The sequence below is a fragment of the Monopterus albus genome, unplaced genomic scaffold (genome assembly GCF_001952655.1).
Source record: "Monopterus albus unplaced genomic scaffold, M_albus_1.0 scaffold90.1, whole genome shotgun sequence".
NCBI classification, from domain to species: Eukaryota; Metazoa; Chordata; class Actinopteri; order Synbranchiformes; family Synbranchidae; genus Monopterus; species Monopterus albus.
Genome location: NW_018127970.1, coordinates 1,317,267 through 1,331,197, shown reverse-complemented (window position 1 = coordinate 1,331,197; position 13,931 = coordinate 1,317,267). Strand labels below are relative to the sequence as shown.

At 40.7% G+C, this 13,931-nt stretch overlaps 1 protein-coding gene across 1 annotated transcript in view; it reads right to left on the bottom strand.

Annotated features, from left to right (window-relative positions):
- LOC109964548 (neuroendocrine convertase 1-like) overlaps positions 1 to 13,931 on the bottom strand; it is a 187,161-nt gene that overhangs the window by 16,191 nt on the left and 157,039 nt on the right. The window contains exons 14-16 of the mRNA XM_020607920.1: positions 11,007 to 11,117; positions 10,656 to 10,749; positions 7,576 to 7,761 (exon numbers count right to left, since the gene is read on the bottom strand). Of these exons, the coding sequence (XP_020463576.1) occupies positions 7,576 to 7,761; positions 10,656 to 10,749; positions 11,007 to 11,117 (391 nt within the window). The remainder of the gene's footprint in view (positions 1 to 7,575; positions 7,762 to 10,655; positions 10,750 to 11,006; positions 11,118 to 13,931) is intronic.

The following is a 13,931-nucleotide window of genomic DNA, read 5'->3' as shown; positions in this document are numbered from 1 at the left end:
GAGTCGTTTCACCATCTCAGTGATCTAATGGGAAGGGTGTACCTGATATTCGGAGGCTCGAGCCTCTCCGCTGCCTTCTGGGTTGACACAAGTCTGGGATCTATTCTTGTTGCCCTACCTGTCAAACAGCCTTCTTCAGTCAAACATGTGTTTATTTACAGTATATAAATAATATTTATATAGAAAAGCAAATTGATCAAAAGTGATAAGTAGAAACAACAAATCGCGATATAGTACTGGTTGGCTGGCTGTTTCTGGTATTTTGCCTACCCCGTTTATTTCAATGAATCTACTGAAACGAGCCGTTTCTGTTTCTGTACAGTTTTGTAGGTTCAAAGTAAGTGTTAAATCAATTTTTCAACCTCTGTAGTGCAATTTAAAACAAAGGGAAATGGAACACATGCCCAAATCTACAAGTTTGTCACACATCAGCACAGATGAGAAAATGCACAGAGGCTTCAACTTTGCCTTATTTAGTGCACAACACCTACACGTCCCAAACAAATAAGAATATTCTGTCAAATGAGGGAAAAACAAGGTCACACTGACCAGAATCGCAGCAGGGTTCAGTCAGTCAGAGGAAAACCAAGCAGTACTGTGGAGAAGATTTCACAGTACATCCACACTTCCACAGCAGGACTCCACTCCAGAAATTTTGACGACCTACCAAACTCTGTACATTTTTTGTGTATCTAAATCAAAAGCTTTATTTATTCACCAAGACTGTTTTTTTTGTACAAATACCTGAAACAGTCCTAACAGTCAAGTTTGTCTGACAATACCAGAAAAAGTTCAGCATGTGTACGGTAGACCATGAAGTCTTTATAATGACCTCAGTGAAACCTACACTCCTGGAAACAGAGCTGCACTATTAAATGTCCTGTGTCCCCAGTGCACCTTTCATTTTTAGGCTCACCTAATTACTGACAAAAAATAAACTGCAGGGTGTGTCTGGCCTCATGTTGTTTTCTCAGGAAAGAGACACTCTTGAAAAGCAGCTACTTGTCTGCCTGGACAGTATAACTGGATAACACCAGGGTCATATTTTTCCTCTGTGCCAGCCTACATGAAGCATTCCCCTGCTTATTTATGCGCATTATGTTTTTTCCATCGTGGTCTGAGGATGGCTGTAGTGCTGCTGTGTTCCTGCCAAATGTGTATCCTAGTTGCAGTTGGCAGCACTTCTCAGGACACAGTCCAATGTACACAGTGCACCTGTCAGCTCTGACAGGTCAGTACAGTACCTGCAAGGAGAAGCCATGCAGGCTTCAGACACAGCAACACAACCAAGTGGGACTTAACCCTGCCATAGGCCCCTCTTCCACTGATTTATCACTAAGTCCAGCATCACAACAGCAAAAGCAAAGGTCACTCTCTCCCTTTAGCTTCCACCATTTATCAAAATTGACTGAAGGCACTGAACATTATCAGTGATGATTCTCATCCCACTGCGTCAGGCAATTTAGGCTGACAGCAGACTGATTTAGGTAGAGCACTTAGCTTGAAGTGCCTCAGCTGCTAAATTTTAGTTCTTCTTTTAACTTGGACATACATTATGAGTATGTGTGGTTTAATTTATCTAATTCTAACCTGGTTTTACAGTCTTTTGTTATTTTAAGTTGGTCGCATTATTTTATTATTGTTTTAAGATTGAATCAGTGTGAGTGTGTGGTCATGTTGCTAATTGAAGATGCCTACACCAAGACAAATGCCTGGTATGTGTTTAACTTGGCAAATAAAGTATGGATTTGAATTTGAAACTCACTGTATATTAGTTCACTTCATTTATACTTTATCACATCTTTCAAATAACATAAACATGTCTCTCCAGCTGTTCCGCCCAGCAGCTAACACTAGCAGGCCGCACCAGTACTATAGTCATACTGCCAGAACACAAGCATCAAAATAGAACAGTATCAAATCAAATCAAATCAAAATACTGTATTACTGGACCATTATTATTATTATTAATGATGTATTATAGTGTACATCAAATTTAATGCTGCTGCTGGTAAAGGTGGAGCTACTTTTACCCACCTTAAATACTTATAATTTCAAGTACTTTACATACTGCTGGTTAACCTTTCTTATGATTATACAGTATTTTGTTTTATTCAACTGATTCTTAGAAGTAACTAGCAACTAAAGTTTAAATAAATGTAGTGGAATAAAAAGTACAAGATTTTTCTCTAACATAGTAAAGTTGAAGTATGAAGTAGCAGAAAATGAAATCACACAAGTAAAGATATGTCAAAATTGTAGTTAAGTACAGTACTTGAGTAAATATACTTACTTCTGACTTTTGCAATGGTGAAAAAAACATCTCTAGTGAAACTAAGGATAAACAGCAACAAGTGTGCTTGTACAGAATCAGATGTAAATGTTTCACAGAATTAAATTTAAGCTATTGTTTTCAAATTACCGTCTTCCAGTGAAAACCAGTGAAACACTGATCATATCTCCAATAAGTTTAACGCGGGACCTGAACGCAGTGAAACCCCCATGAGAATCCCTATCTGAGTCCTATCAGACTCAGATGTTTAAACCAGTGTCTTTCCCATTCAATTCAATGAGAAAGTGTGTCCAGACTTTTGACTGATAGTGTACAATTCTTTATGACCTGAATATGAGACAAACTCTAAATAAATTTGTATTGTTAGTTTAACCCCAAGTGCCTCAGACTGTGATTATACTGGGCAAGTGTCAGATGTAAAATCTGAAACAGGAAGTTGCTAGAAAACAGCACAATACTTGGTTTGTTTTCTTAGAAGAAACAGAAGCTTCACAATAAATCCTAAAAAGAACCTGGAACATGTGAGAGGCTGTGCTGGAGTGTGAGGCAGTGTCAGATGGGAGGGGAGGAGGAGTCTTGCTGCGTCTACATATGTAAAGCAGCAGGGAAGCAGCAGTGTGTCAGACTGAGGCTCTGGCTCAACCTGAGCTCCTCACTGCTCTCTCCAACACATCAATCATCCAAAACAGGGCCATCATAGCCACACTGCATGCTGGGAGACATGCAGGTACGTGCACACACACTCTGCAGCATGCCGAAGCACACACAACTGAACAAACACACACAGAGTATACACTTGCGCATACACAAAGCACAAATATGTAGTGACTCACAAACACATGCACTCAGAGGTAAAACATACAAACATACAGTATATACAGTATCACAGTGCGCATGTGCACACACACACACAAGCAAACAGAATTGCAATTACACAAAAAAGAGACAAACACATACGGAAGCATGCACATAGTGAGTTACATATACAAACACCTACAGTGCACAGTGTACACAGACAAACGAATGTGCACACAGATTCACACTCTTCCGGACTCCCAGTCTCACACAAAGCATACAGACAAACAGAAATAGGTATCATGTGCCCACAGGGTGCCCTGGCCCCCGACCATCTGTGACGGGTGCCAACACACAGTGGGTGATATTTACATGGAATCCCACCCATATCTCTACACACACACACAAACACACACACAGAGCGAGAGAGAGAGAGAAAAGAAAAGAAAGAAATACTCACAAAGGGCCGTACGGATCGCTTGATCTCCCAAAACTCATTAAACATGTAGATTTATGCAAATATATGCACCTCTAGAAATCCACCTTGGGCCAGAGTGAGTAAGAGAGAGAGAGTGTGTGTGGGTGAAAGTACACGTTTGTGATAAAGTACGTGTGACTGTGTTTCCGCTGTAGCAACCACAGAAGCTTTGACAATGTCTGCCAAAGTTGAAGCCTTGTATTAGGTTGTGTAGCTCTGTGCAACTACAATAAAGTCTGCAGATGTTTTTACACTTGTTCACCAAATGTGAGCAGTACTTCTTTCTGTTACAAGTAGTGCATCAATTCCAGTTTTACCTTTGAAAGTAACTAAACTTTATTTATAAGTCAAAAGTACCATCATCACATAAAAAGCAGAAAGATCTACATTCCACGTTTCCTATTTCTAGTCTTCTTACTTTACACCTAACACGTTTCCTATTTCTAGTCTTCTTACTTCACCTTAGGATTAGAGACAGTGCACAAAACTTTGCAACAATATTCAAAGGCAACACTTAAGTAATATAATAACATTAGTTTTGCAGTTAGCAGCCCCCTGTACTCACAGCCACCGTACCTGTGCTACAGTGTGTGAAACATAGCAATCAGTTAGTAGAACAAAGTATCAGAAATGTGCTTAACCCTTGTCTTTACTGATTCCTGAAGATATAATACATTACTAAAAGTAAAAAGGTACACACAGAATCTACTAAACAGTTTTTAGTGAATTTTCTGCTTCTTGATTGATATTGTACTTTGTAATCAGCTAAAAGGTTTTTAGGTGATAACTTGATAAATATCTTCACATTGCAGTTGATATCACATGCTGCTGGTGAATATCTCCAAATATGACAAACTATAAATGTAATCATGATAAACATTCTGTGTTTTACTTTTCTTGCTGAAACTCGAGATAAGAAACAATCTTATGATATATTCAAGTGAATTTGTGTGGAATGAGCTCTAAATGTTTTGCTTTAGTTTATCACCTTCCTACAAAGACCTGCAGTATTTCCTCCATTTGCTACATATACGGCTTAAACTCCATTGTTTTTGAATGATTCGTTGGTTATTACTGTATATTCTCAGGTAGTCACTGTGCGCATCTGGTTTGTGTAATCTATTGGAGAGTCAAGAGCCGACGAACAAGAGAGACCCTAGCTAAAGCACAGAGATGATGATGGTAAATACATGATCTGTCAGTCATGGGATGGCTCTATGGTGTGTTTGCACTTGTATGGCCAACAGTGTGAGGACCAGTTTGACTTTTATACCATGGGAGTGAGGACACTTTCTTACACATTGTCAGAAGGTTATTTGAGGATTCAGGTGACATATGAGTTTGTCTGTGTGTCCTTCGTAGATTAGTGTAAGGGTTGGAGTTAGGCATTTATTTGTGATGGTTAAAGGGAATGCATCATGTCAGTGAATGTCCTCACAAAGATAGCTGTAGCAACGTGTGTGTGTGTGTGTGTGTGTGTGTGTGCATGTAACCACAGTGCTGCAGGCTAAATGGTGCCATTATAGTCCTACAACAGCGCTAGTCACAGTCCGCTAGAGTCTGAAAGTCCTCTGGGAATCAGAGATGTCTCTGGTCAAAGATCGGTGCCACCCTGCTACACACAAACTCCCTGCAGACATGGCAGCATGGAGCAAGGTGGACTAGAAAGGAGAGTAATGTGTATTTGTAATTCTATTTGGGTGCCGGGCATTTAAAAAAACTACAGAAACATTTCTCTTGACAAACACTGTTCCTCTTACTCTGTGATGCACAGGACACCCTGACAAAGGTTTACTTTTGGGAGAAAGTAATTCAACTGAAAACAGCTGACAGTGAGGTGCACTGATTACATGGGCTAAAGGGGATGCAATGAAACAACATTTTCAAGTGCCTGCAGCACAGTAAACAAATACTGCTGGATATCTCTGAGAAGGATATCTGAAAACCTAAAAGGACCTCCATTCCAACCATGAACATGCTAAACAAATGGTTTAAACTGTTGTACTTTCCATTTCCTATAGAAAGTTAAGCTCCTAACAATGCATGTGATGTGGATGGAACTACTTAAAAGAGAGGATGAGAAGGAAATTTAAAAAAACAATGTGTGTGTTAGAGTGAGAGAGAAAGAGAGAGAGAGGGGAGGTAAAAACATAAAGGGTGAGAGAAACAAGAGACAGAGCTAGAGTCAGAATGGGAAACAGAGACAGGAGGAAGAAAGAGAATCTAAGGGTCAAATAATATCAGCTATACTTTTATTTGCCTATTTACTAGTCTTAATGGTATTTCTAAATATTGATGATGATATATTATTGTTTTCAAATCATATAATTAATCATCAGTTCAATGCATTCTGCTGTTTGTTGGGCTTGTATACTGCCTGCAATCCACACTGATCCACAGTAAAAGCACAGAGCTGAGCCGCGGCACCACAGATGGTGGTAGAGCAAGCACAGTGGAGAGCAGACACAGTATGAGAAGAGAGAGAGTGTATTTCCAGCCCTTCAGTGTCATCTCCTTCACAGGGCTGGAAGGTCAGCTGAGCCTCGAGCCGTAACACTCGCTCTCCGACTTTTATTTCAGCAGCACCACAGCACTCTTTGACAATTGTCATCATGACAAATCAATATAGACCCCCCAGTCCATCTGCTGCCCTTGAGTTTTTAAACACTGATCCAGCAGATATTCCAGGGCCTCCATTTTACAGTTTACCCTTCATTCTGTTGCTCTCAACTTCAAGTGTTGGAGGAGTCATCTTATTTTCAGCACCCTGTGTTTGTGTGTGTGTACACGTCTATCTTACAGTCTATGATAAAGTTGACAGCCAGTAAGACATCAGTGTGTGTGTGTGGATTAGCGGTGTACTAAGGCATGCAGCACATCAGATGCAAGCGTTAATTCGTGTTGCCAACATCACAGTGACTCGTCTCGGCCCTCCGGTAATGAGCAGCGGCGCTGTTATGTGGCTCGGCTTCACGGTGTTTCCTACCCGTCTCTACAACACAATGGTCCCTGGTAATTGGTTACAGAGGGGACAGTAAATCTGCATGAGGACGTGGGAGAGATGCAGAGACGGGGAGATAGAGAGAAGGAGTGTGTGTGTGCCTGCAGGAAGAGGTAGGTGATAGAGGACAAGGGTGGGTGTCTTTCATCTTCACAGTTTTTTGTCTGTAAAGCTCCAACTGTTTACAAGGATTGATGCCTACACACACACACACACACACACACACATATACATATATACAGTGAGCCTCGCTCCACCTCTACCAGCTACAACCGCCCACACATATATATACAGTAAATGACCTCGACTGTGGGTATGGAGTCTAATCAGACGTCGGCAGTATTGTGTCTGTCAAACCCAGCCAAGGTTACTTAACCTTCAAATCTTAATTTCCCTTCCATTTTAGCTCCTTCCTCCATATCAAACATCGCCACATCTATGTGAGGGGAAAAAAAGAAGGAAAAGGAGAGTGCGGGGAGGAAAATGAAGATTGTCATGCTTGGCTGAAGCTCAGAGATGAAAGTAGAGAATGATTCACATTGCTATAGCAAAATGAACTAAACCAAGCTGAGCTGTGCTGGGCTGTGCTATTTTTAAACTTCTATGCACTACAACTACTGGGAGAGGACAATATGAAGCAGTGTAATCCATTTCTATAATATGAGAAGGTATGTAAAATAGGGTTTATAGGGGAGTATAAAGTAGTCTATTTGATTTGCCAAGAAGTTGGTTTTGTGTGTCTGCGTGCATGGTGGTGGCGGTGGGGGGGATACATTTTAAAAGCAGACTGTATAGATAACAGCTAACAGGCTCCTAACATGCTAATAATGATAACATTTATATGCTCATGTCAAGCAGCAGGTATGTTTTCCATGTTCACCATTAATACTGTATGTTAGTATGCTAAACTTTGTTAATTAGCACTGAACCAAAAGGCAGCTACAGTAGGTGTCACTAGTGTTTCCTAAAATAAATAAAAACTGATGGCAGCAGGGTTTTGTCTCTCACCTTGAGGGTCCAGAGGCCTCGCACCTGCTCCCCCCAGCAGTGAACTGTCATCAGGGTCCAGTTTTTCAGGCCAGCAGTGGAGGCATCATTGGGCCGTGTGTCCAACAGTAGTGATACCGTGCCACCTGGAGATTCCAGGCTTATAGAGAGGTCACCACGACACACAGCGCTGATGCTAACTCTCACCTGGTGAGAGACAGGTGGCAAGGAATGGAAAATAGAGGGAGGTGTGAATGAGGAGATTAATGGAGGGATAAAGAAAGAGGGAGAGTAAGAGGGAGGAAGTGTGCGGACAGAGACAGCGCAACACGTAAACATGCTGTCTTCCACTGATGACATTTAGCAACTTGTCAGTACCACTGTTTATTGAGTATGACAGAAATAAGTAAAAAAAGGCTGGCCTTTATTTTTTAATGGCACTTTACTGATTAAATACTGGAATTTTTTACCTTAAAGGTGAATCAACATCCATTTAAACTAAGCAATATGCATTTTAAAGAAATATGCTTTGGGTTTTGTGTGGGTTAGATGTAATGTGTTAATTTGTGAGCTGTAAAGATGCAGGTTGGTGGATTTTGTTGCCTCTGCACAAAGCCTGATGAAGTGTCTCCACATTTCCAGTCGCTGTGTTAAACTAAGCTAACTAGCCAGCTGATGGTGATTTATATATGCCATACAGACATGAACGAGGCATCGCTCTTCTGATCTAACTCTAGGCAAGAAAGCAAAGTAAGTCTATTTCCCAAAACTGTCAAATTGTAATTACTACTGATATCTGAGTTAAGACGTGTGACACATAAATGAATAAACAGTGTAGATACACTTAATTACACTTGATCACAGTAGTTTTAGAAGTGCTGCAGTTCAGTGCTAACACGTCTTGTTTCCAGAGTTTAGAGCCAGATCCTCGGTACTGTCTGAGGTACTATGTGTTCCAAACAGATGGACAAACTACTGATTTTTCCATGGCCACCCAAAGGTGAAGACAATGAAAAGTAGGGACCAGAAAGAAAAGACAGAAACAAAAAAAAAAAATAAATTTGAGGAGAACATTAGCTAAATGATTTAAATAAACACATGTACCCCCCCAATTCCCACCCAGTAAACACTCTCCCTGTCCCTGTTCATCACAAGCAGCACATCTGGTGTGACAATGGCACATCGCAGAGAGAACCGCTAAGCTGCAAAAAGACTGACAGCCCGCTCCTGTTTACGGCGTGTTACCACGGCAACACATCCATCAATCACACCTTACAGCGATGGCCTGACCCACGCTTTCTGCAGAGCTGCAAAGATGAAGCCTTTTCAATTTACATGCTGACACACTCTCGCTCTCTGCCTTTCCTCGCTATATCACAAGCACACGCAATCACAAGCACAACAACTCATAAACGAAGGACAAACAGACAAACTCATATGTGCATGTATGCAGACACATACAGCACATATGCCTGCTGACATAGTCAAACATAAACACATTGTCATGTATCCGCCTGTACTCCAGAAAACAGTTTTGCCGTTTTCCGCAAATGACACAGCCGACACATTACACATCACAGTATGTTCCTTTTTCCATCTCTTCGATTCCCAGATAAAACACATGACACAGAAACCCTGAAAACAATTTATATGAAATCTTCGAGCTTTCCTGGTTAACAGAAGTTAAGCTTTGAATGCATTCTTCTCAGTTTGTGTCTTGTCAAGGGCAAAAAAAACATGGGTGTGAAACACAGGTTGTAAGATCAGGTTTACTACAGAACCACAGCACATGAATATAAGAGAATATCTAGCTTATCTAACTTTAAGAAAAAAAAAACGACTTTCCCACCTTTTCTGTGTGTTCTTCATGAGCCAGTTTGTGACACATGGGGACTTGTCCAGAACGTTCAAACCCTTTCTTGGTAAGGTTAAATCTAACCTTAATGGGACACAAGGGGGCTTGTTCTACTATGAATTTATTAACCAGTGTTAGTGTGCATCTTAGTTTGACTACTGAGGTTTGTTGAAGCTAAATTTAGTGTTGGTGCTTTTCAGGGGGATAGTACCTTAGGTACAGTAGTTACCACTGTGGTTAAAATGTTTGGCAGAATAATGCAATGTCTTCTTGTTGAATTGCTTATACCAATTTGCTTGGTTATTTCGTGGTGGATGTGAAGGCAGCAGCGTTTGTCACCAAGCTGTTTGGTTTACAAACATATTTGAGAGATTATAGCCACATGTTATATTAGAGAAGCCATGCTCTCCCTTTGTAGGCTGAACTGGTTGATCTCAACCAGAGATCTGTTCTTCTTTTTGCCTTAGTGTGGCAAAGAATGTGGATGAAGAGTGGTGAGCATTTCCCTACTTTTTAGAGGGTTGCCAGTTTTTGGCTGCCTTTTGGTTCTGGTGGAATTAGCACATAAATACCCACCAATAATATCTGTGCTAGGACTATGGTTAAGAATAGTCCTCAAATTATATGTTGCTGCATGTCCACAACTTGGTAGCTTGGTCTGACAGCTGTGTAAATATAAACACTTGTTATTTGAGTTTTGTTGTAGCTTTGCTTCCTTAGTTTGGTTTTTAGTGAGCTTTTTGTCTAAATGAAAATTTGGGTATGTGCTTATGTGTCAATTCTAGTGTTGTATTTAGTAGCTGGAATTTTGTGAAGACAGTACTGCGCCTCACTTCCTATAGCTGACATCCACCCTCCCTCTACTTTCAGGTTAGTGTTGCTGTTAGTTTTCATAAATTCCCCTTGTTTTATTATAACCTTTGCGGACAGGAGCACAGACGTCTTAGGCTTTCTGATGGAGTTAAGCTAACTCTCTCTTTCCACTCTTTATGCTAAGCTATACAACTGCTGACAGTCATGAGTGCGGTAGGGTTCTTTTCATCTAAGCCTCAGCAAGAAAGAAATAAGCATATTTCCCAAAATATTAAACAATTTCTTTCACATACCTGATTATTAAGGGATGCCAAGAAATATCATAAAACTTCAAATATTTTAATTTCCAAATTATTGCCTGGGAAAAAAATCAACAATATTCAATATACTGTATATTTATGGTATTTGATTTAGACAGAAGTGTCTGTCTAACCTGAACGTGCTCGAGGGTGTTGATCTTGTTTGCACTTCCATGGCAGGCCTCCGATATGATGTTCACACTGACCCCACCTCCTGGAGAAAGGATCCTACCAAAATAAAAGTCATTATATTTGCCAGTGAATAACAAAACCTTGTTTGTCCATGCTTATTACACACATACTACACACACATAAAACATTTACAGCATGGATGATTATAAGAGGAAGGATTTTCGATCCCTGCGCAGGAAGCTGTTTTGTAAAGGCAGGTACAATAAAGTGAGGAACAAAGAAAAAGTGAAAGACAGAACCTGAGACCAAAGTATGAAATCTAAACATATATATATTATATGTATGTTTATTACCTGGTGGGATGGAGTGTGAGTTCTTGAATGCACTTCCTCTGTGGAGCTACTGTCCTAAAGTGTGCGGCCTGCTGCACCATCAGCCCGGCATCCAACAATCCAAAGCCATACCTGAAACAAGGAGGGAACATGCACTCTATTATACTGTATACTATATGTGACTATATATGATAAGCATATGATAATAAATATGACAAACACAAGTATGCTCTTGTGTTTAGATCCTCACATAGTGTATGTGAATTGGAGACTTTTTATGTGAAAGTGCTGCAGGTGCAGAGTAAGTGCTAATGGCTCCGACATGAAGCAGCAACAAGTGATCAACAAAGATGATGTTGTCCTCTGACACAATCACTTCCCGCTTTGTCCGGACTGAGGGTGAGGGCTCCCGTTTGTGCCGTCTGTAATTGCCGTGAGGATTGATTCTGAACAATGTGTCATCTCACTGACTGCAATCAAGCCTCATTATTCATGCTTTACCACCCCAGCTATTGGTGCTGGAGTCAGAATGGTCGACCCCTAAGCAGCGTCACTGCCTGGTGACTGTATGACCACTGCCTAGCTCTCTCTCTCTTCCACTTTACTGCTCCTGCTTCACCTCTCATGCCTCTTTATGTCTCTTTTGAATCATTCACTCTCATCTTTTTTCTTTAACCTCTCTTTTCCACAGAGCAGCCTGCTCTTCAGCGTTCTTTTCCTCTTTAAATTCTCCTTCACTCTTCCCCATCAAACTGAATTTCTTGCATCAGAATTCTCCTCTACTGCTTTGGTGATGCTGAGATCAAGTTTCTCATTCATTCTTCCTCAAATCTTTCATTTCGTGCACCTTTTGTCTTTCAGCTCTCCCTTGTTAAAACAGAGTTACAGAGCCATAACAACCTTCATCCCTCCTCCTTCTTGGAAATCCAGAGGGGGTGACAAAGAGCTAATTTCTGCCATTATTACCATACAGGCCTAATGCTGTTAATCTGCAATGAGTGAAATTCATTATCCTGATGACGGGGTCTCTCTGAGCAGCAGAGAGGGAGACAGAGACAGGAGAGAGGAGAGGGCTGATCAATAACTCAATCTGCTGCCCTGCATGGAGCTCCATCTCCTCTGTCTCAGACTGTCAGTGTGTCTGAGGAGGGGAGGCAGGAGCTGCAGCCTGCGCCGTCCTCATCCTAACAGCACGCCACTCGATCAATGGACACAATTTAATCAGCCACTATCACCACCAATGACTTTTAGCATGTAGGACCCAGCATAACAATATCAAGCAGACAGGTGTGTGAGGTTGGGGTATGCTGCTGAAGTTCAAGGTCATTTGAGGGGTTTATGAAAGCTGCAAAGATTTGGAGCAAAACACAGCTGACAACAGCTAAATGCAGAAGACTATACTGGTGACGGCTAAAGCATCAGCTGACAGGGATTCTAATGAAGAATTGGGCCAAATGTTCCAAATGTGCCAATATTACATGACTGAATATAAAAGCACTGCTATTTAGTGAGCAATGTGTGTTAAACTGTCCTTATTCTATATTCTTCTATTATAAACAAATTACAAAAGGAAAACTCTCTTACTTTGTCTCTAATTACTTTCTGACCTACCCAGACTCTTTACTGCACAGCCCTAAGTGCATTAATTCCCACTGAAAGCATACAGTATGTCTTTAAACACATGTCAGAATAAAATATACTTTCATTTTATAAAAGGCCACAGCAATCTCCAGAAATGTTTGGGCACTGTAGGTTTTGGCAAACATCACTCAAACAGGAGCAAAGAGTACATTGTTGGAACTATTTTCAGTGGCAAATTAATCCACATTTTGTGTGCTAGGCAGTATTAATGACACCAGGGTGGGGTTTGTGGGATTGACTCTAAATAAACTACAGTGCCCATGTTCAAAAAAGTGATGTAAGGGGCGACCTGGTGCAATACTGTGGTTCATTGATGTGACAAGAAAAGAGTTCTGTGGCACAGGATGCGACTTTTTGGGCCTTGGCTACAGTGATCTAGCATCTGTAAGCTCAATTCATGGTGGCTATTCTTTTGTGTGGAATTTGTTGACCATAGAAAAAATATAGACTCTTATCAACTCTACCTTTAGGGCACACACACCTTTTCACATGGTACTGCTCTGTGGCAAACTCACCAACCACAACACAATCAAGACCTGTCTTATGTTCAGTATATATTTAATGTAATGGTCACCATAATCACATTTGCATTAAATGTATCCAGCTGTGATAAATAATTAACTAAAATGAATGCATTCATTTTGAAATATGCCACCTTACTTGTTTTATAATGTAAACATTATTAATGTATATCTTAGTCTGTAAGGAGTCCTGCTACAGTATTTTGAAGAAAATACTGTAATTCTTCATCTTTACTGTAAATAAATGATCACATTTCTGGAGTTGGCTTACTTGAACAAAGACAAAGAGACACTTAAACAGATGTGGATACAAATCAGTAGCACAACGCATATCCTTTTTTTTGACCACCTTATAAAGCAGAGCAGTACAATAAAAACACCAGCACTAAAAATAGGTCATGGGAGATATTTCACACTGACCCTGACTTCTCATAAAAGAGAACCTACTGGTGATCAGGGTTTGCAACCTTTTTCCCTTTTAATGATTAGATATACCCTCCACACCCCACACCCCTTAGCAAGAGCTGTGCACCTATTAAATCCTATAGCTCCTGCAGATCGATCGGGCCTGCCCCAGCTCCATAAACCCACACCTGACATATACATAGAGAGAGCTCCAGGAAACAGGTTTACCCACGATAGAACATGATGAAAATGACAGATTTTATGTCCCCTGCCATGTCAGTGAAACAGTTCCACTGTGCTGAGCTGCTTTTCAAGAAGACACCCTGGCCTTTCAGCTACCTCATCATCAGTAGCAAGGAATGGAGCAGCACATTCCAGT